At 41.0% G+C, this 24,177-nt stretch overlaps 1 protein-coding gene across 1 annotated transcript; it reads left to right on the top strand.

The window, feature by feature from the left end:
- Positions 1-5,584: 5,584 nt before the first annotated feature.
- On the top strand, positions 5,585-12,659 carry LOC130924233 (mucin-2). Its single transcript, XM_057850656.1, has 3 exons — positions 5,585-5,804; positions 7,749-8,062; positions 8,343-12,659. Exons 2-3 carry the CDS (start codon positions 7,757-7,759, stop codon positions 11,394-11,396), a joined length of 3,360 nt encoding a protein of 1,119 aa, XP_057706639.1. The 5' UTR covers positions 5,585-5,804; positions 7,749-7,756; the 3' UTR covers positions 11,397-12,659.
- Positions 12,660-24,177: the final 11,518 nt, after the last annotated feature.

Genomic DNA, 24,177 nt, shown 5'->3' with positions numbered 1-24,177 from the left:
CAATCTGCATTCTTTAACAAAAGAGCTATGAAATGACAAATAGCAATCAACACCTTTACCTAACTTTGAATAATGGTTAGAATAATATTACAGTAGCAGGAAGATTAAAAAACAATTGTTGAAATGGTAAGCATGTTGATAGACTTGCCCTTTAAAAGAAGAGGTCAGTGGATGAATTTTACCGATGGAAAAAAATGTTTAAATTTCCGACCGTCAAATGTTCTTTTGGCCAGACATCAATTACAGTGGAGAAAATAAAGTATTTGAACACCCTCCTATTTTGCAAGTTCTCCCACTTGGAAATCATGGAGGTGTCTAAAATTTTCATCGTAGGTTCATTTCTACTGAAGGAGAGATAATCTAAAAATAAAAAGCCAGGAATCACAATGTATTATTTTTTTTAACAATTCATTTGTGTGACACAGCTGCACACCTGTCTATCAGCAAGGATTCTGACCCTGAAAGACCTGTTAGTCCGCTTATTAAAAGTCCACCTCTACTCCATGTATTATCCTGAATCAGATGCACTTGTTTGAGGTCGATTCCAGCATAAAGACACCTGTCCACCCCACAGAATCAGTAAGACTCAAATTTCTAACATGGGTAAGATCAAATTGTCCAAAGATATGAGAAACAAAATTGTTCACCTCCATAAGGCTGGAAAGGGATACGGAGCAATTGCCAAGCATCTTAGTGAAAAAAGGTCATTAGAAAATGGAAGAAGCAAAACATGATGGTCAGTCTCAATCGGAGTGGAGCCCCATGTAAGATATAATCTTGTGGGGTCTCAATGATCCTAAGAAAGGTGAGGAATCAGCCCAGAATTACACAACAGAAGTTTTTCAATCACTTGAAAAGCGCTGGGACCACCGTTTCCAAGGTGGTTGGTAATACATTAAGACATCATGGTTTGAAATCATGCATGGCATGAAAGGTTCCCCTGCTTAAACCAGCACATGTCAAGGCCCATCTTAAGTTTGCCTATGACCATTTGGATGATGCAAAGGAGTCATAAGAGCACGTTTTGTGGTCAGATGAGAGTAAAATAGAATTTTTTGGTCATAATTCCACTAACCGTGTTTGGAGGAAGAAGAATGATGAGTACTATCTCAAGAATACCATCCCTACTGTGAAGCATAGGGGTGGTAACATAATGCTTTGGGGGTGTTTTCCTGCGCATGGGACAGGACGAGTGCACTGTATTAAAGAGACGATGACTGGGGCCCTGTATTGTGAGATTTTGGGGAGTAAACTCCTTCCTTCAGTCCGAGCATTGAAGATGGGTCATGCCTGGGTTTTTCAACATAACAATGACCTGAAGCACACAGCCTGGAAAACCAAGGAGTGGCTCCACAAGAAGCATAACAAGGTTCCAGCAGGATCTAGTCGATCTACAGGCCTAAATCCGATGAAAAACCTCTGGAAAATGCTCAAACTTTTCTCAGCGACAGCCCCGAAACTTGACTGATGGATGGACCAAGATCCTTCCTGCATTGTGTGCAAACCTGGTGAAAAACTACATGAACTGTTTTACCTCTGTAATTGCAATATTTACATACAGTATTTCCTATTACTTATTTTCTTCACTGTATATCTCCATAAACAAACCACTAAACACTAGCTAGTCTAATAATCCTTCTCACAGCCCAATTTCCCACAAGACATGGCAAGACAAGTAAGAATAAATCAAGGGCATAGGTTTGCATAGGGACGTTATGGACATAACACTATTCAGGATGCTCAAATTGTCCCCACCAACTTTTAAGCAAATTTAGACCATTATATAATGACTTCTATTTTATAGGCAATTTAGATTGTCTTCTCATGTTGTAAGGATAAAATTAACCCTACCATTATTAAGTGAATTACAGTACTTTCAATATGTTCAGACTTACATTGACCCCTTTTTGACTTGCTGAATGGGCCAGTCCATTTTTTCCCCTTAAATGCAAGTTTGATTGGCTGACGACTTAACACACACACACACATTCACAGCCGGTGTTCTGTCACATTTTTCAACAATTATAATATTTTGCTCCCGAAGCTTTTGTGGCGGTGAATAAGCACTCTTTTACATTCAGTTGGACTTTCAATGTTTTCCAAAGGTGCTAAATAAGCAAGTTAAATCATAAACATACATGTGCAATATGAATATGCCATAAATAAATGCTTAAAGACTCCGCGAAGACGTGAACGGTGAGAGAGAGCGGCGTGCAGTTGTAATGGCAGGATATGTCTGAGGAGAAGTCCGTCCATGATCAAACGTAAGTTAATATTCCTTTATTGAAAGTTTGTAGTGTTGACTTTGGAACCGTTACATTCGCAGCCATTTTTAACATTACACGCATGCGCAGATCCGTTTATTTTTTGCATTCCTGCATAGTTCGGGGATGATTAACAAGTTTGTATATCTTGTGGATGATTGTTAATATCATTTGTGTTTGGATATTGCAATTTAAATTTAACACTTATTCTGGAAGTTTTCAAAATGTTTCTTGAGTAGTTCTTGAAAACAAAGGTTTGACTCGAATGGTGTACCACCTAAACCAATACATAAGAACTGCAACCCCCCACCCCAAAAAAAACGTTTTCATTATAAATCTACTAGAAATAAGTGAAATTATCTACCAGTGCTTCATGAAAATTTACTCAGATTTGTTGAAATATAATGGCTAGCTGAAAATAAGCTTAACAGACTTATTTTAAGCAAAAAGTTCGTATAATTAAAAAAAAAAAAAACTTGTTTCTCAATATTTGAAAGCATTTCGTTCTTGATTTAGGTGAACAATGACCAACTTTTAGATGTATGGGCTCAATAAAAACAAATACTGTAGTAATATTTACTTAAAGTATGTGGAAGAATCTAACACATTACTCTGTTAACTAGCCTTTAACACTTATAACAAGATGGAGAAAGTTATTGGAATACATTTGAGAAAGATTATCAGATTAAGATGTTTTACATTTACAGTGTGAAAGTATAAATCAATACATATTTATTTTGCATTAATCATTTAGCCTTTCAATCAATTAGGTTCATATTGGTGAGAAATGTAACCCTGACCCCTGTTCACCCAATCTGTTTGATCTTATCAATGTCCCGTCTCCAGCAAAAAGTGTACATGCAGGTTATGCTGTTATATCGTCCCTACCAATTTTGGGACCAACCCTCCACCCTTGGAATAAATAGATGGACAATATGATGACTGGCATTGGTTGGTAATGTTGGAAAATCCGATGTCATGTGGACATTCGTCCACTAGGTGTCACTTTTTACCTTGTGTTGTTCTGTTTGCCATATTTAACAGTTTTTTTCAGAGTCAAAGTAGAAAGAAAAATCCACTCCTACCTAAACTCTACAAACTTCTTTATTTAGCAGAAAGCATTGTTTTTTTCTTGCGAGAAAATCTTAACAATATTTTTGTTGAGGCTCGCCTAATGAAGCAAAATGAAGAGAGGGGAATGCCCACCCACGGAACGCTCTGCCCACCCAAAGACAACTGGGCACCGTGTATGGTATCCCATTCATATCGTACTAATGTGTTCTAAGTTTTAACCTTTGATTTGTTACCTCCGCTTTCACCTTCAAATAAATAAATAAATAAATAAATACAATGAAATGAAATGTTGGTTTTGTTCCTACACACATTTACGCATATTTATTTATTTATTTATTTTATTTATTTATTATTTTTTATTTATTTATTTTTTTTACGTTTTATCAAAGTTTTCACCAGTGTTCACCTGGCTGTTGAGTTCGGTGAGTTTTGAAGCATTCTGAGGTTGTCAAAGTAGGGCTCAAATCGTCGGCGGGACAAAGAATGACTGCTAGGGGGCGCTACATAGTGTATTTGGAATTTGTCAAAGATTGCACCTGTCTTGACCTGTCTGCCGATTTTGGTACATTTTGAAGCATTCTAAGGGGGTCAAATTTCGCTCAAAGGGGCTGCGGAACAAAGAATAACTATAATAATAATAATATTAATAATAATAATGAAACCAATGAACCACAATAGGTTACCTAGAAAAAACATTCTCACCTGCATGTCCATAATGTTCAGTTATGGATGTGTTCTATAAAATAAAGTAAAATCAAATCAACTTTTATTTGTTTAGACCAAATCACAACAATAGTTATCTCAAGGAGAAAACAAAACATGTTTTAAGGTGCAGTAGCCCTACGATGGATTTCGATCTACTTGACCATTGTAGACCCCCCCACCCGCCGGTAAGGCTAATGCCCACCCACACCTGGCATCCTGGTAACACCACTGCTTCTGTGTAATCTTCAAATCAGTGCAATAAAATAGGATGTTACCGAGGGAAGTAATGGTGATTTCTTCAAATAATATATAAAAAATAAAATTTTTAGAATACCAATTCAGCCACCAGTGGGAGGAACTCTCCCAATATCGCTTCGTCTTTGAAGCGACTGCTCAATGCACTCTAATGCCTGCTTTTGCTGTCCTTTCGTCGTCATCGAATCGGTCACGATTTTGCATCGCGTGACCGCGCCTCCTACGTCACGACTGTTCTCCAAGTAGACGGGCGCGCGTGTCTGAAGCAAACAAGTTCAGTCCATGCTAAAAATAGTTTATACGCGGTATCGCTAGGTTGTGGAGCAAGTCTAGTGACGTAATTTATGCTCTTGTCTCTTGTGAAGGAGTAATTTGACATTTTCCACAAAGGTCTGCGCCATTTATCTGGATGTTTTCCCTTGTGTGTTCTGTCACTTGTTTGTGACGCACTAGTATGAAGCATCTTCCCCACGGTTTGCTGACACACTAATTATTATTTCATTTACACACACAAACAGAGAGCGCAATGGGCACTTTTGGACAATATGAATTAAAAAGATGCTGCGCAGAAACAATCTGTAGTGGGAAAGGTCTGTGTGCCTACGTGCGCCGGCCGAATGGGTGGGATTAACAGCTGGGTCAAGGAAGGGAACAGCTCGGATGACTCATAGCTGTATACTGGACACCGGATATCAATGTGTATGTGGGTGACAGGGAAAATGTTTTAAATGTTTCGGAAATCATAAATTCGACTCCGGGCAGCTGCCCTTTAAGTGGATGAAATTTGGAAATACCTGCTGCCACAAAGTACATTCATATTTGATTATCTTATATTAACTACATGATCGTATGCTTATAGACTTGCATTTTTGTCATCCAGTTAAGTCTAAATGAGTTTCAGTTTAGACGTGTTTGCTGACGCCTGTCGCTGTTATGACCTGTGTTTACTGTGTGTAACTCTCACAGCTTCACTGAGCGCTCGCACGCACACGCGCGCGAACACACACACACTCTCTCTCTCTCTCTCTCTCTCTCTCTCTCTCTCTCTCTCTCTCTCTCTCTCTCTCTCTCTCTCTCTCTCTCTCTCTCTCTCTCTCTCTCTCTCTCTCTCTCTCTCTCTCTCTCTCTCTCTCTCTCTCTCTCTCTCTCACACACACACGCTCCCCAGCCATAAATGAATGACGGCAGGTCGCCATGGAAACTGCGTTACGCTCCGGGCACCCGAGGAAGAAAACAAGAGAGCGAGGACTGAGTGGAGTCTTCATTTCAGCACCAAGCACCTTGTGGACAGCGCCCGGTTGAAGTGCAGAAGCCTCCTCACATGTCTGTTCAGGAACAGAACCGCATGCAGACGAATAAGCAGCAGAAGACGCGTGCCTCACCAGTGTGAGTCGAGAGTTCCAAATAAAAGACACTTTTAGAGCATCTAAACGTGAATTACGGTGGTTCCACGAGGTTTGATCACAGCTGCGAGAACAGGAGTCAGTCGCTGTGCCTCAGCAACAGGTAAGATCGGTCAGCATTATGAAGAAGATTCATTCACTTCTGCTGAATTCAATATTGACGTGCATGGAGTTAACCTGGATGCAAGAAGGGGGGAAATGACCTTTCCTTTGCATGTCAGTTCTAATTTAACTATATGGTCACATTGAACCAAGGAGAATGCTGGCTCACTCCAACTGTCAGGTATGTGACAGACCATGAAACTGAATAGAAGTGACTATTAGATTTTCTCTATAAGGGTTTACACCGCAAGTCAAAACTGAGTTCATTTATGACACTAGAAAATTTATAAATAGTCAGAAAAAAAGTTGGGGAAAAATAAGTAGTATCGAGAATTAACTGTACTAATCCAATTAAAACATGCAGTGTTTTTGATTATGCTAGTTTACCTCCACTGCAACTGATAGTTACTTTGCATTGACCACTTGAGTTTCATGACGGCTGAGAGGACAGTTTTTCTCGTGTTTGATTTTTAAATTTAGTTCTGTGTGTACCGAAGCCGAGCATTATGTGTGAGCTGAGCTGATACGGCTGGATGAGTCACTCGGGCTGCAAGTTTGCAGAAGAGTGTAAAAGGGGAAAGGGAGAAAAAGGGGGGCAGCTGGAAAGCAATCCTGCAATGGTTCTTAGCTTTCTGAAGACATGGTTTGATTGTGTTTATGGTTTGTGTTAACTTCAAGGGCTGCGCTTTTCAAGTCTGTGTGGTTTTCCACACTGAAGTTCTGTTGGTAAACATACTATATGCATCTGCCCCAATTCACACTTCAACTGCATTTTGCTTTTGTCACTTTGCAGCTGTAGTAAAATCAAGCACTCTTCGTATCATAGACAAATGGGGAGTCAATGAAACTGCAGTGTGGGCTGTAAGATTTGCAAAGACTCTATTGAACATTGTTTACAGAGGCTGCAGTCTGACAAATAACTGCCTGAGCACTGCCTGTTCATTAGTATCCCAGTGTTTGTATTGACAAGTCATAGCAATCAGTTCTATTCAGCTTTAGCTGCGACTGACAAGTATTGGTTAAAGCCAATGGTAGATGATAATAGGCTTCAATGAATCACATTTTCCCACTCAAACTCCCTGAACCACTTGACACATCCCGACTCCCAAAGTACACGCCGCAGCTCATGAGACAGACTTAAATGGTTAGACTTTATTCTGTTAGTTGAAAAATATGGGTAATTTACCAAGAGTGTCTTGAGTGTGCACGCTTTGCAGTAAAACCAGTCGAAAGGAATAATCTGATATCAAACCCTGAAATGATGTGCTCCATTTTCCAAAGTGTCATCAAAAATGGTCTAGTTTGCGCACATGGGTGGAGGAGTTATTTTAAGCAAAATATACAGTTGTGCTGCGTGCACAGAGACACAAAACAGATGTGTGTCCTTAATTTGTGATGTTGGTGTGATTAATGAAGTCTGCTGGCGATGACTCATTCAGTTTAACCCTTCCTCTGCTCATGGAAACAATCAAATGATAAATACCTCTGCTGTTAGAACCAATGTATGTTATTAGTTTTTGTGTTGACTTTCATCATATGCATACTGGGTATGGATATCAAATAAATGTGTCTTACAGCTTTATTCATATACTGTTTCAGACTAAGCGTGAGTGCTAATAAAGTCCCAGATTTATTGGATATCAGCACAGCGTATACTGTATTTCAGATTCAATTATCCTATGAAACACTTCTCCTTAATTTGTTGTGATCGGGTTGCAGAAAAGATGGATATTGAAGCATGGCAAAGCTTCATGAATGACTACATGTGCCAGGTTGTCAACACAGCAGTAACATAAGCTGTCAGCCAAGCTGTGACTAGCAGACATCCGACTGGCAGGAATGCTCTCTCACACAATGTGTGTGTGTCTGTGCGGGAGAGCGAGTTAAACATTTGTTGGTTTAAATATTAATGAACTCTCATTTTGTTGTTTTCCTCTCGTTTAAGGCAGCAGCATGCCTGAAATCAAATCCAGTCAGCGGTTCCATAGCCTGAAGCCTGAGCAAGTGGCAGTTCTCCATCAGGTTCTGTCAGATATTGTTCCCATCCACGGCCGTGGGAACTTTCCAACACTGGAGCTTCGCCCTCGAGATATCATCATTGCTGTACGGGCTAGTCTGCAGAAGCAGGGCATTGTAGTAAGAGATGTGCGTCTAAATGGCTCCACAGCCAGCCATGTTCTGGTCCAAGACAACAGACTGAGCTACAAAGACCTGGATATAATTTTTGGAGTGGAGCTGCCCAGTCAAGAGGAGTTCCAGGTATATTACAAAAAAGAAATAGTTGGCGAAATTTCGATTTAGCACAGTTGCTCTCTAGTTACTTTCTCTGTCAGAGTGCAGTATTGATTCTTGTGCTTTTCATTTTGACACAGAAATAATTCTAATCCAAACTAATTCAATTAGAATTTATTTCACAAACAGGCTGAATTGGTCACAATATTTATAAGTGAATTATACCTGAATCCAAAGTCTAATATTGCAAACAATATTGCAGTCATTCCTTACCATCCTTGTCATACTGCTTCCCCTGTCCCCACAGGTGATCAAAGAGTCAGTACTTGGTTGCTTGCTTGACTGCCTGCCAGCAGGGGTCAACAGAGAGAGGATCAGCAGTGCCACAATGAAAGAAGCCTACGTCCAAAAGATGGTGAAAGTTTTTAATGAACAGGACCGTTGGAGCCTTATCTCATTGTCAAACAACAGCGGCAAAAACCTGGAGCTCAAATTTGTAAGCATGCTGAGGAGGCAGTTTGAGTTCAGCGTTGATTCCTTCCAAATCATTTTGGATCGCCTTCTTGAATCCTACTTGCAGGAGATGCAACAAAAACATGATAATGTTACAGAGAAAGAGGTAGAGACGAAAGATACCTCTACTCTTGAGCAAGCCAACACTGCAAGTAAAGAAAAATCAAAAATCAAAAATGTATCCCCTTTTGAGAAAGGGGCCCATGACACCAAGATTTCACAAATGAGCCATGAGATGCACGGAAAAGAAAACAGAATTAAATCCACAAAACTCTCCACACAGGAAGGAGATAATAAAGACAAAAAACCCATAGAACTGAAAGAGCACAGAGAAAACCTTAATGAACCCAACCCCCCTGGGCATACTTCTTTAAACATTATCAAAACAGCTAAACAAACCATTGAGAGTAATAAAGTTCAGAATAAACTCAATGATGAAGCTCAGCCTTCAGACTCAACCAAATCCTCAGAACACTCCGAACTAGTCTTTGTAAATCCGATTGAACCTGATGATAAACAAGAAGTACTCACAGAGAAAACAGAATGGGTAAAAATCCCAGAGCCAACACTGACGGAAAACCACAGCAAAGAAACATCTCAGAATATAAAGACCTCCAAGACTGAACGTGTAAAAGATGAAACACAATCTTTGTATAAGCCAGATGTTGACACGTCTCAAGTAAATGTTCAAATTAATGTGTTGATCGACACAGAGATTGAAGTGGATGGGGAAAAAAGCAAAATATCACAAGAATGTAAAACACTGACAGAAAATGCAGATCACACACAGGCAGATAAGTGTGTTTGCTCCATTTCTCTCACACCTCTTTCATGTGACAAATCACTAGAAACACACAGCACAGTCAATATTGAAAGATCAGTTGACAGCACCGCGGATACTCAGGAAACACCAACACCACCAGGCCTTGTTTCTGACAAAAACACCTCCTGCCCTTCTTCTAACGTGTCAGAAAGACTCTCTCATATGGTGGTGCTGAAACACTCTTCTCCTAAGCCCCCACGTAGGATGTGTCGAAAGGTTACCACTTTTCCTTTCCCTGTCCCAGCCTTTGAGAGTGATGGCATAACGGACTTCAGGTTAGATCCAAACCCTTCCTCAAGCCCTGAACCTGATCTTCATGGAAAGCTAAAACTTGAGCCAGGTCTAATTGCTGGTGAAGGTTCAGACAGTACAACAATCACACCTAAAACGACAACAACCTCAAGGCATGAAAGCAAACCAACCAGTCACCTTACATCAAATCTGGACTTCCCATCGACTCCTGATCCCATCCCTGAATCTGTTGCTATTCTACCTCTAGAGCCGGAACCTTCTGAATTAATCACTGAGTGCTTGTCTGTGACAGACATTCAAAACCAAGAAGAAAGACCACAATCGGCTGAGCAAAATCAGTCTTCTTGTGAAAATTCTGCTTTGAAACTGAAACAAACAGAGTCTCCCAACAGCCTGGACTCAGTAGCTTCACCCATTGATAAATCCAGCTCAAACACCTCCGAAGCTGAATCTAATGAAGCTTTGGATGAGCCAAACGTCAGCAATGAAAAGACTACATCCCACCACTCACCTTCCTCTCCCCTTGCGCCACCTCGTTCCCCTCCTGTACTCAGTTTCTCCCCTCCCTGCTGCACTTCTTCGCCCCCAAACCTCAGCCCTCCACCATGCGTGACTCCTCCCTCTCATTGCCTCTCGTCGTCAATGCTGCAAACTGCCAGCCCTGCCACCAGTTACAGCTCTCCACCCCTGAGCTTCAGTCCCACCTCATCCTGCCTCAGCTCACCTCCGTATCTCACCCCTCCTATGCTCAGCCTCAGCCCTCCTCCTTCTCCGTGCCTCACCCCGCCCCTCCTCTGCTTCACCCCTCCCGTGGAATCAGACAATCCTCTGATATCCTTAGACACAAAGCCTTTGATAGACAACTCAGTCAGTGATGAACAGTTTGTAGAGCCTTCGATCCTGCACGGTGTGCCCGTCACGCAACTTGAAGATAAAACCGAGCAGTCTTTTGTTTCTTTGTTAACTCAGGTTCCAGAGCCTGTCTCTTTTCCAATCACACTGCCAAGCGCAACATCACATTCGTTGCCCTACTCCCAGTGTGGAATGACTAGTGAATCGGCTGCTTCAAAGACAGATGAAACATCCAGCGCTGTGCCTGAGAAGAATGAAGACTGTAAAACAACTTCATTCGTCACTGAACAGAGCGAAACTCCGCAGGCAGCAGGCTGTGTCCCAGCTGTCGAGGTTCTGGCTGAGAGCATGTATGGCGACTTTGATGCCGCCATGGACCACTTGCGTTACCGCTTAATCGCAACAAGGAATCCTGAGGAGATCCGAGGTGGCGGCTTGTTGAAATACAGTAACCTACTGGTCAGGGACTATCGACCGGCCAGCGAGACTCAAATAAAGTCACTTGAGCGATACATGTGCTCACGCTTTTTTATTGATTTCCCGGATGTGCAGGAGCAACAGAGAAAGATCCTATCCTACTTGAAAAATCACTTCATTGGTGAAGAGAGAAGCAAGTATCAGTACCTAATGACGCTACGCCGTGTGGTTGATGACAGCACTGTGTGTTTGATGGGCCATGAGAGGCGCCAGACTCTCAACATGATCACAGTGCTAGCCCTGAAAGTTCTAGGGGAGCAGAACATTATCCCCAACACGGACCATGTAACATGCTTCTATCAGCCTGCTCCATACCTCGCCGAGCATAACACTCCCTATCTAACAGAACCCAGTTATTGCAGCTACTACATACCCCAGGGAGGATCAACTCTCCTTTACCAACCGTACCCCTTACACTTACACACACAGACAGGATTAGTTTAACTGGAAATCAAACATGCATGAGTAGCAGCAGCAAAGGGAAAGCCTGCATTCCATGGGGTAAGATATCGAGAAGGGAAATAGACTTTAACCTATCACAGACTTCTCGATGAATGAGGGGTGCTGTACTTCCATTTGTACTCTCAAGTTCAAACAAGAATATTAGTAATGGTTAAAAAAACATCTGGTATTGCTCCTGAAAATGCTGTGGAACCATGAGTCATAACCCTTTGGCATCTCCGGGACCAAAGATGGGTTGCTGACCTTCATGAACATACAAATGTACTTCCAGGTTCTTGGAATCCTATGTGTTCTTCTCCTGTTATTATTGTGTTTGTTTGGAATGTGGACCTTGCCTGTGACTAATATTGTGCATGGACTACATGGGACTGTTCTCTCACTGCCAAACTCTCTGTGACTTTGTTCCAAAAACAGTTTAGTGTACATGTAACTCTGTTTCCATTTAATGAAGAGTAAATTTTTGAAGAATTATACAACAGTAGATTGAGCAGTTTGTGAAGTACTATGTTCAAATTTCATGCATGTACACATCTGAACACACACATATTCCAAAATGTATTGGAAATCAGACAATGCATGAACAGCTCGGTATACTAAACATAACACATGACACAATGCAAAGGCTCTTAATCTAATAAAATAAATAAATATATATATATATTTTTGCAAGACTTTCCAAGGTAACACTCAACGATAATCTTACTGTTTTTTCATAATGCCTTTTCAATACACTGTACAGCATATTTGTCACAGTAACAGTATGTTGTTTGTGAAAACAATCTATCATTTTCAGGTAAACTGTGAAATATGTACTGAATTCCTTTTGTTTGTGAAGTCTTTTATGTTATCATGTGGCATTTTGGACAAATTAGTTGATCCTACACATGTGGACAGGTTATACAGTAACCATCTTTGGGTCAGTTCTAAGCATAGCTAAAGTTGACGCAACCACCTTTGACCTACTAACTCTTTTCAAAATGAATCAGCACCTATGTTTTACATGATAAAATTCCAAAAACATTTGAACCCAGTTTAAATCTAATTTAAAGCAACAGCAACTATGACCAAAGATGGTTGGGAAGAGAATTCAAGTGCCTAAATGAAAGAAATACAAGTCTTATCTTACTGCACTGGGATGTTAATGGGGTGGGTCTGGACCAGGGATGTAGGTTTCGTGTTTAAATTGTGACCCCTGTCACTGCTGCCTGTTTTGATGTCTTCTTTAATGTATTTATCTGTTGTAGCTTATTCACGTGAATTTTAATAAATAAAGGGGAACTTAAATACTACCTCACTTTGTGTTTACTCTTTTACTGTTTGCCACAACAACAAATTGTATGTCGTATGCATTTTACAAATAATGATTTGGTGCTGCTGTGATCCACTTAAGCATAACAATCACATCACGATAGTGCCCTGGGAAGCCAACCAAAAAACTGTGAGGCCGGGCCTTTTATCACAAAAGGGTGTTGGCACACATCACCGCAACAAAGCCGGTTCAAAAATGTGTAAATGTGAGGAAGAACCCATAATTCCTGATTAGGAGGTGCTATTTCACACCTAGTAATTGAAAATACAAAACAACACAAGGAAACTCCCTCCCACTTGACTCCCTACCACGTCACAATACTAATTATATCATAGGCACGTGAGGAGAATGCCTTCAGGGGCTTGTGTATATGATCACAGGTTGCTAGTTTCACACGCCGTTCGTTTACTCACAATTTAGACTTGCACTCGCTTGTATCGTTCCTTGGGAGAGAGAAGACGTGTGTGATCTTTGAGGCACTGTATCAGCATCTCACAGACCTCAGAGCCACTCTTGTCCACTTGGGGTTTCCATAGAGACAGGTACAGACAGCCTGTTGGGTGCACAAGGGAATGACGTAGGACAGGGAAGACCCACACTGCAAATGGTGGCGGTAGGAGGGGTGATGTTAAGCAAAACAAAAGAATAAGGGATGGTTGAAATAAAAGGCTCAAGATAGTGGATGTGTGAGTTAAAGACAAAATGGAGTTCAAAAGATAACATTTCGACAATGACAGTTAGTAGAAAGGGAGAGATACAGCAAGAGGTGGGAGGAACAGGGGAGTCGTTGGGGAACGTGTGGGAGGCTGTCAGGCCTTCAAGTCACAAGGGAGTCACCGTGAAGTGGCTGCAGTGACGGCAGCAGTGATGTCAAAGCAGTGAGCACACACAGATACACACGTGGCTGTGCATATGCACCAACACACAACTGTATGCGCATCAATTTTGCTAATGGGCAGCCCACTCGTGCACCATCAACAGACATTTTCAGAAATCACAGACACCTCATTCTGACATCAACATCACTCAGCCAGGAATGATGCAGGGCGGGCTTCGCAGATGCCCAAATCTCTTTAGATCTTTGAATTAAATTTGGCATTGTTGGATATGAACATACAGCTTTGGCAGTGTAAATGATTATCTTAATTGATTGCAAATGCCAGACTATTTCTTTCTTTTAGTTACCCTTTACAGACCCATGTTAGTGTAATGTTTTTAAATGTCATTCTAAAATGAACTTAACACATTCAATTCCCTCAACTCACTAGCAGCTGTGGAGCAATGGTTAGGTTTTTTTTTTTTTTTTTTTAAACAAATTTAAAAATCATGTTTAGTATTCACCACTCACACATTTTGTCATTTACCTAAATGGAAAATGTTTCACCTAGGGTAACCTGTATCACTATGCCCTCCACCTTTTTCCCCACCCCGCTTCTCCATTGTGTGCCTCCCACACATCATCCTCCCTGACTGCTATGACTCAGTGCTCATTCAGCATGGATAGAAAAGCATAACAAAATTACCCCTCAATACATACTTAGAGCATAGAACACCTTGCCATGTACCAGTATGTGTCTTCAGATTTGTACTGTATTCTGTACAAATGCCACAAATCGACTTGCTTGAGATATGAAAAAGAACATTTAGACACGCCAGCTTGATTTTGGAACAAGGTACTGTGGACTGATGAAACAAAGGCTGAGTTAAAGGGTGTTATGCATGCTGACGAAAGAACACTGCATTCCAAGAAAATCCCTTACTACCCACAATGAAATTTGGTGGCGGATGACGCTGTGGGGCTGTGTGGCCAGTCATGGTACTGAAAATCTTGTTAAAAAATTAAGATTGCATGGATTCCACTCAATATCAACAGATTCTTAAGAATAATGTTCAACAAATTTGTCACAAAATTGGAGTTATGCTGGACCTGTTACAGCGACCCACAACATTGCTCAAAATCTACTCAAGTATTCATACACTGGAGCAAGTACAATGTTCTAGGGGCACCATCCCAATCGCTAGGCGTGAATATCGTTGAAAATCTGTGGCATGATCTGGAACGGATTGCGCATGCCTCATAGCAACCATCAAACTTAACTGAAGATGTTCTGAAAGAAACAATGGTCCAAGATACCTCTATTCAGAATCTAGAAACTCATCGGAAGTAATAAGAAACGTCTATAACTTTTCGGTAATTATATGACACCATGTCCACACAAAAAAACCCAAATAGTCTTCAAGAGGCATAATGATAAATTCGCACGTCACTGTTGTGACAACAGTGAAACATTCTGTGTAGTATTGTTTTATAGTGGCGCAATGTTTGGTGCTGATGACACAGATATTACAAACCAAATAATGGAGAACAACACAACAAAAGAAACCCATGATAGCACCCCCTTCTGCAAGTGGCTTGAACTCTATGTACTGTATTTTAGGTAGCATGAACCTGTTGTCTGTTATGAATAATAACAAAACATTACGCCCACTGTCCATCCCGAGAATCTCCACAACACAGAAAGCCCACTGGAGTTGAAGTGAAATACTAATATCCCTGAATACAGCACAGATTAGCAGCATTTCAAACGAAACCTTTAATACTGAAACCTTTATACTGGATTTAGCTGAAGTGTGGAAGAGAATTTGTGCATCCTTTCACGTATGCAGACCTAATTACAGAAGCATGCTTAAGTGGAGCATTAGAACACTGGAGAACTCTCCGGTGGGTGTGAGATAATTCTATATTCAAAACACAACAGCGGTGATGTCAGCAGTGTTATAACAAGAAAAGAAAAACACAATACAAACGGTGGGGGTATTGACCCGTGGCAGCTGATGGAGTTTTCCCCTGGCGGGGTCTATATGCAGGACTTATAATGACTTACACAATGACGAGTATTGGGACACATATACAGTGCCTTGCAAAAGTATTCGGCCCCCTTGAATCTTGCAACCTTTCGCCACATTTCAGGCTTCAAACATAAAGATATCAAATTTAATTTTTTTGTCAAGAATCAACAACAAGTGGGACACAATTGTGAAGTGGAACAACATTTATTGGATAATTTAAACTTTTTTAACAAATAAAAAACTGAAAAGTGGGGCGTGCAATATTATTCGGCCCCTTTACTTTCAGTGCAGCAAACTCACTCCAGAAGTTCAGTGAGGATCTCTGAATGATCCAATGTTGTCCTAAATGACCGATGATGATAAATAGAATCCACCTGTGTGTAATCAAGTCTCCGTATAAATGCACCTGCTCTGTGATAGTCTCAGGGTTCTGTTTAAAGTGCAGAGAGCATTATGAAAACCAAGGAACACACCAGGCAGGTCCGAGATACTGTTGTGGAGAAGTTTAAAGCCGGATTTGGATACAAAAAGATTTCCCAAGCTTTAAACATCTCAAGGAGCACTGTGCAAGCCATCATATTGAAATGGAAGGAGCATCAGACCACTGCAAATCTACCAAGACCCGGCCGTCCTTCCAAACTTTCTTCTCAAACAAGGAGAAAACTGATCAGAGATGCAGCCAAGAGGCCCATGATCACTCTGGATGAACTGCAGAGATCTACAGCTGAGGTGGGAGAGTCTGTCCATAGGACAACAATCAGTCGTACACTGCACAAATCTGGCCTTTATGGAAACGTGGCAAGAAGAAAGCCATTTCTCAAAGATATCCATAAAAAGTCTCGTTTAAAGTTTGCCACAAGCCACCTGGGAGACACACCAAACATGTGGAATAAGGTGCTCTGGTCAGATGAAACCAAAATTGAACTTTTTGGCCACAATGCAAAACGATATGTTTGGCGTAAAAGCAACACAGCTCATCACCCTGAACACACCATCCCCACTGTCAAACATGGTGGTGGCAGCATCATGGTTTGGGCCTGCTTTTCTTCAGCAGGGACAGGGAAGATGGTTAAAATTGACGGGAAGATGGATGCAGCCAAATACAGGAACATTCTGGAAGAAATCCTATTGGTATCTGCACAAGACCTGAGACTGGGACGGAGATTTATCTTCCAACAGGACAATGATCCAAAACATAAAGCCAAATCTACAATGGAATGGTTCAAAAATAAACGTATCCAGGTGTTAGAATGGCCAAGTCAAAGTCCAGACCTGAATCCAATCGAGAATCTGTGGAAAGAGCTGAAGACTGCTGTTCACAAACACTCTCCATCCAACCTCACTGAGCTCGAGCTGTTTTGCAAGGAAGAATGGGCAAGAATGTCAGTCTCTCGATGTGCAAAACTGATAGAAACATACCCCAAGCGACTTGCAGCTGTAATTGGAGCAAAAGGTGGCGCGACAAAGTATTAACGCAAGGGGGCCGAATAATATTGCACGCCCCACTTTTCAGTTTTTTATTTGTTAAAAAAGTTTAAATTATCCAATAAATTTTGTACCACTTCACGATTGTGTCCCACTTGTTGTTGATTCTTGACAAAAAATTAAAATTTTATATCTTTATGTTTGAAGCCTGAAATGTGGCGAAAGGTTGCAAGGTTCAAGGGGTCCGAATACTTTTGCAAGGCACTGTACATCACCATACACGCGTCCATAAGTAGATGTAAAAAATCAGCATATACGTTTGAGCCAAAGCTTACTACTATTGTACATTGGTTCATGCACTTTATGTACTGGAACCATGGGTAATACTGTATGTTGTTATACCGCAAGATGCCATGTTTTATGAACATAATGATACTTTCTTATTTTGTAAAACATACCGTGCTGAGGCAACACAATGCATGGACTTCATAATATATTGACATGACACGGGGCGCAGGGCCGATCCGTAGGGGGCCTATTTTCAAAAACAAATTCAAATATTTTCAAAACCAAAGCTGCTACCGACCTAAAACCAAAACAGGCACCTACCTTAGGAATACTGTATATGAGTCTCCGTGAGCAGAACCCAGCTGCCTCTTACATTCCTAACCATAAAAAGGGACAAATTCTGCAGCAGGATGGTGCTCCATCGCATTCTTCAATCTCTACCTCAAAGTTCCTCAAGGCAAAGAAGATCAAGATCCTCCAGGACTGGCCAGCCCAGTCACCAGACATGAACATCATTGAGCATGTCTGGGGTATGATGAAAGAAGAAGTGTGGAAGACGAAACTAGGCCTGTCGCAATATTAAATTTTAGTGTACGATAATTTATTTTATAAATTATTGCGATATGCCCTATTATTGCGCCCCCCCCCCCAATTTTTTTAAAACCACTTTACAATAACACAGTGAGAATACATGATATATTAATAGATCAAGTAAACCCATTTAAACACGATAAATGTTTAATCTTGAATTCAAAAATACTTTTTAAGAAATCACAACTAAAAACAATAGACCATGCCTCTTAAGTAAAAGACAAAAATATTAATACTGCACAGAAACACAGAATAAATAAAATGTGTTTTTCAAGAAAAAATAAAAATAAAAATTGCACTTAATAACTTAAGTATTTAGGCAAATGAAAACTTTTCCCATCATAGCTTCTGCTATGGTGTTCCATAGGGATGCAACGATACAGTTAAGTCACGGTTTGGTACGATTTTCAATACGGGGGACACGATTTTTGATTCGATTCAATACATTTAATGCTCTGAAAAAAAATATGTTTTTGTTTCGTTTATTTTATTTTATTTTTTTCTAACGAGCAATAATTAAATTGCCATCATATAAACATGCATTTTAGTGCATAATATTTATGTGCTTACTTCTTACTTATCTTAAGAAATTTTGTATAAAAGTGCTGAGAACAATCTGTACTGTTTGTAAAGTGAGGCGGGGCACACTGTTGATTGCTACAGCTCTCTTAGCAGCTAGGTTTACAACATGAGCAAAACATCCTATTTGTGGTCCGAATCCATCTGTGTCACGTACTGAATTAGCAATATTTGCAGCATTATCTGTAGTCACTGGTATGGATTGATTTGGCCTGCTTAACTTCCATTCAGTCATGGCGGTTTATAATTCATCGATGTAGTATATGGACTACGTTTCCCATAATCACTCTGGGCTCACGTAGACAATGGCATGGGACGAAGCACATCTAGTTTGCTATTTCATGATATCTCGTGTGTGCGCGCATTAAAAAAGTTAGCAAACGCCACAGAAGTCACGTCTGCTCATTACTGCACAACACCAGCATATGACAATCGACTTTCATAAACGGGACGAGTTTGAAGCACAGCGCTCTTAATTTGCCACTCAATGTTCATCATGTCCATTCAGCTGTCCGTTGTCAAAGCGAGGTTGTTCGTAGCAACCAAGTCGGTAACAATGTTTTGGCGGACTTCGTTGTAAATATCCAACCGGATTTTGACAGATGCGTCTCCAGCAAAAATAGAAAATCGCCTAAACCATTCAGCGGGTTCCGGCACGTCGAGATGGTCCGCAGTCAATCCGGAGCACTGACGTGGCCGGTATACGTTGAACAATAGGATATAATGGGAACGGATTGGCTTCAGCGCTATTTTTTCCCGGACCTGGAACGAAAACGCATTTTGCGTAGTTGGTAACAAGGAATCCGAACTTTTAACAGCACGTCTGCCGTACGCGTGCACGCACATGCACGCAAGGCGATAAATCGCAGAGGAAAAATTACCGCCTTCATTTTTATTTATTGTGCGATTAATGGAATTATTGCATATTGCGACAGGCTTAGACAAAACCCAAGAATGTTGATGAACTCTGGGAGGCATGCAAGACTGCTTTCTTTGATGTTCCTGATGACTTTATCAATAAATTGTAAGAATCGTTGCCGAAACCCATGGAAGTCATACAAAATATTAAATTTGGATCTCACAGCACCACTACTTAATTAGCTTATGTTATGTAACATATTTTTGTATTTGAAGTACATTTTTTGTTCAATTTTCACACTACTTTCTGTAGATGACAAAACTTTTGTCTTGCCAAAATTTGACCTTTATGTCTTTATTAAATGATAAATCTTTTTTCAGTGAAACAAATATATTTTTGTACATTCAACATCATTTGGGAGGGTCTTAGTTTTCAAATGAGCCATTTCTGAAACCAATTGAATAATTAAAAGGCAGGTTAATAGCAATTGTTTCTACAAAATGGATAAGCAACAAGACTTTTGTCAGGGACTGTACAATCACAACTTAGAATAGAATAGAATAGAATAGAATAGAATAGAATAGAATAGAATAGAATAGAATAGAATAGAATAGAATAGAATAGAATAGCCCTTTATTGTCATCATACAGTTGTACAATGGAATTGTGGAGCATCTCCCTTTACAGTGCAGGATAAGATAAGTTAAAATCTCAAAAGTAACTTGCAAGTATAAAGTAAAGTATGAAATCTAAATAAATGTAAATAAAAAATGTGAATAAGAGTCCTATAATTCAGGCAGTGCAAATAACCGATGTGGTTTTACCAGGATGTGAGCCTTGTCTTTCAACAATCACATAACCTCTTTCTATGCCTTGCATTTTCTGGTCAGCTTCCTCAACTTGTACAATTCCCTGTTCCTTGCCGTCTCCTTTCTGCCCGCCTCGACTCTGCTCCTCTTCCTGCCAGTCGGCCACCCCAAGGTCTTGTTCTTCCTCGCTTCTGAAGTCACATCGTTGGAGACGTTTGCAAGGGACCGCCAGGAACTCAAGTAGGTGCCTGAAGCCGTCACTGTGGTGCATAGCTAGGAAGAGGAACCTATAACCTGCATATCAGGGGGTCCCAAAGCGACATTCTGAAGGACACCATGTGGGCCATAGGGAGAGATGGCCGCTTAAGGACCGTCGGGTCCATCTACAACTCTCCCTTGTCCTCTGGAACCATTTCCAGGATGTCGGTCGTGTCCCTGTGTTCCTCCTTGCCCAAGGTCATGGCGAGGAGCCTCAGCCCGGGGACCGTGTTGGGTTGACGACCGCCATGATGAGCTCGACGCTCTGCTTCTCGATCGAAGAGTGCGCCAGCACCTTCTGGGTCAACTTGTAGCCGGCCGTGACAGACTTGTACTTCTCCCACCTGGCCAGCACCTTCAGGCTTGAGAATCGGGCCGTCAGGCTGAGGACGGCATGTTTGACACGTGTTTTGACACACAAACACATGTTTGTTTGAGAAAGGTGGTTTGATTGATTTTTTTTTTAATAAGTTGAATAATGCTAGCCACTTCAGTCCCAGGTCACCTGGGCAGCACCATACAGCCGTGGTCTGATCTGCTTGTTGCCGTCAGTGTACGGGTTGGTGTAGGACCAGGTTCCCTCGGGGAGCTCAAGGCCGGCGTAGTAGCCAGCATTGTTGGCGAGGCCGTCACAGCTGACCGAGTGGAAGCACAGACAAAGAGCTTTTTCCGTTGAAAATTCTTGCGAATAAATGCTTGAATCCCTGTATTCTTTATAGATGTGGAAGTATAAAAGTCTCAATTCTTGGTTAAAAGCAAACAAACCATGCAGTTAGCATTTATTTTGCGTAGATATTGCGAACTATGATGCTAGTCATTAAGCAAATTAGTGGCGGCCATATGTAAACAAAGAGATTTTTCCGTTGAAAGTTCATGTGTATAAATGCTTAAATCCCTGAATTCTTTATAGATAGGGAATTAAAACAATCTTGATCATTTGTTAAAAGCAAAAAAAAAACCAAAAAAACGGGCGGTTAGCATTTATTTACGTAAATATGTCGAATGTGCTGGTAGTTAAGTCATTGTGCCGGCCCCTTACTACAACAAAGAGCTTTTTCTGCTGAAAATTCTTCTGAATAAATGCTTAAATCCCTGAATTCTTTGTAGATATGGACGTAAAATAGTCTCGATTCTTGGTTAAAGGCAAAAAATCGGGTAGTTAGCAGTTATTTTACGTTAATATTGCGAAGTATAATGCCAATGCTGTCGTGGCTAATTTTGCCCATTGATTTTTTTCACAATGTTTCAAAATGCAGGCATGGTAGGAAAAAAATATAATAATTACCTTGAATCCTCGAACAAATCACTCCTGAGACAATCCTTCCTGTTTATATGCAGTATAGCTTTCGTACTTTTTCAACCTAAACCCGGCGTTACATCGCTGCATGTGACCGACTGCTAATAAATGAAACGGAGTGTGGGACGGGCCCCTTCGGGAAGGCGTGATGCAGTGAATGGCGAATATGTCACGTCAATACATAATGAAGTGTATGCACGATGTTAGAATTGTTGGACAAACCATTAGCTATGACCATATGGCACCCAAAATGAGAAACCATCTTTACAACATGCAATTTACACAACTGTGAATTGGAACCTAATTTGTAACTAATACATCACTGTTTGTGTTACATTGATGTTGGGTCTCTGGGATGATGTTCCAATAGTCTGTGACGTGGAGCCTGGCTGCTGTTTGGATTGAAAAGTCATTTAGCATGGGATGAGATGACAGGGGGAGTTTCAGTATGTGTGTGTGTGTGCGTGTGTGTGTTTATGCCTACACTGATTGACGTCACAGTCTCCCACTCATTTCCATCTTGCCTGCATGAACAGAGAATAGATTCCCATCTGCATCCAGCTCTTTTCCCCATTAACATTTTTTGCAGTCCCCCCCCCACCCTTAATGGTCTTCCACCTTCTACCTTCCTATATATTCACTCACTCTTTTGCATCCAGTGGATCTTAGCCAGTTTGGCAGGCATACAAGACAGTTAAGCATAAACATTTTGGGACAGCCAGACAACCTCCTCTTAGAAATGCACATTAGAGATCCTTAGCAAGAAACAGCTGTTCATTTCAAGCATCACTAAGATTTTGTATGGAGGGAGGGCGATTTGACTCCTGCACCTGATGGCTGCTTCTTCGTGTACACTGTCTTCTTTTCTGTGTGTTTCTGTCCCAGAGAAATTGTGACGTTGTTTCCACAGTAGATGTTCATCCACACTCACTTGTCGGTATCCCTGGTGACGACAGGACATAATTTAAATCACTTCCCCATGAAAGGTCATCCTCATGCTTTACGCAAAAGAAGGTGTGTGCAAACTCACTCACCCAACCACCCACCCTATCCCTCCCCTTCTCCTGTGTGCAAAGCAATGACCATAATTAAGTGCACAGTGGGTGCGGGGTGGACAGAGAGGCTGGAAATGCGTGGGATGACAGAGTCATCACGCAGACGTTTAAAAAGAGAACACGAAGACTATTTTAGTCACCATTCAAAGAGTTACATTGGAAATTGGTGTGTATGTACACTGCTTGTTGAGCAAATATCTCTTGAGATTACAAAGAATTTAGGAAAAAATGAACTTCCATGGATGAACCTGATGTAGGTGGCACAGGACAAAGTGGGTGTGTGTTTTCAAGCAAAGTCATTAACAGGTCAGCAGTGCTGTTCACAAGAGACAAAGTGAACGCACTGATCGATACATGTGTGCTGGAACTGTAAAAGATTACAAGGACTGTGCAGGTGAAGGAAATCATTCAGGCATTAAAGAAAGGAGATTAGTGCTGCGCCTCTGTCTGACCAATGTATACATTTCCCCTTATAGAAGCAGTGGAAAGTACATGACGTAAACGACCTCCGCATGAGAATCTCTCAATCAAGCTGATATTAGGTTAATAAAATGTATCATCAAATAGAAAGTAGATCCTACTCAAAGATGATTGGATTTTATGTGCAATAGCTGATATCAGTATCATATACAGCACACCTCATATTTTTTCCCCAGTTTCCCCACTTTAATGTCTGATCACAAACACAATTTAAATTATATTTACAGTATAATATTAAGTACAGTATGTATTTAACTAATATTCATGATGGTATATTCAAGAACACACTTAGCTGTGTTATCAAATAAGAATAATAAGAAGAAACAATGGATATGGAACATTTTTCTCTCTGGTCATGTGTGTAACAGGGTTGCATTTGTTTGAGTGAAAGGTTGGATGTCCATATGTGCCCTGCAATTGGCTGGCAACAAGTTCAGGGTCTGGCCCGCCTCCTTCCCGTAGTTAGCGGGGATAAGCTCCAGCGCCCCTAAGACCCTTGTGAGGATAAGTGGTACAGAATATGAGTGCTGGAGTTGTATATGCAATCCTGTAATTTTATTCAATTAATACTAATACCAAATGTGCACATGTCTGATGGGATTCACGCATGACTAGATGCAATTAGACACTCAAGTAGAGACTCTCGGTGTCATGATTAGCAATCAGGCAGCATAGAATAGGATGCCAGCGTATCCACACTCAAAAGGGTTTCACACAAATACTGTGTTCTACACCTCACTTGGCTAATTTGTGAACACGTTACCCTCCCAAACTCTTTTCTTTCTGACCCACCCCACCTTTCTTCTTTGTCATCAGTTCCCCCGCATGGTGTCAGCCGGAAATACAACTAGCTAATGATAGCACCAACATATTCATAGTTGGTGTAGGCAATCAATGTATTTCTTGTTGTTGTTTGTGCTTCTCCTGTCTCTCTCTGTCCCCCCCATAACCCTTTCCTGTTCGC

This window comes from Corythoichthys intestinalis, chromosome 11, assembly GCF_030265065.1.
Source record: "Corythoichthys intestinalis isolate RoL2023-P3 chromosome 11, ASM3026506v1, whole genome shotgun sequence".
Lineage (NCBI taxonomy): Eukaryota > Metazoa > Chordata > Actinopteri > Syngnathiformes > Syngnathidae > Corythoichthys > Corythoichthys intestinalis.
The sequence above is the reverse complement of the archived record's forward strand: the minus strand, read 5'-3'. Positions and strand labels throughout refer to the sequence as shown.

Bases quoted from the DNA above. Each gene is read 5' to 3' on its own strand.
- LOC130924233 (XM_057850656.1), top strand. From the start codon at position 7,757: ATGCCTGAAATCAAATCCAGTCAGCGGTTCCATAGCCTGAAGCCTGAG. The intron at 8,063-8,342 runs GTATATTACAAA...CTGTCCCCACAG, and splicing joins CCAGTCAAGAGGAGTTCCAG to GTGATCAAAGAGTCAGTACT.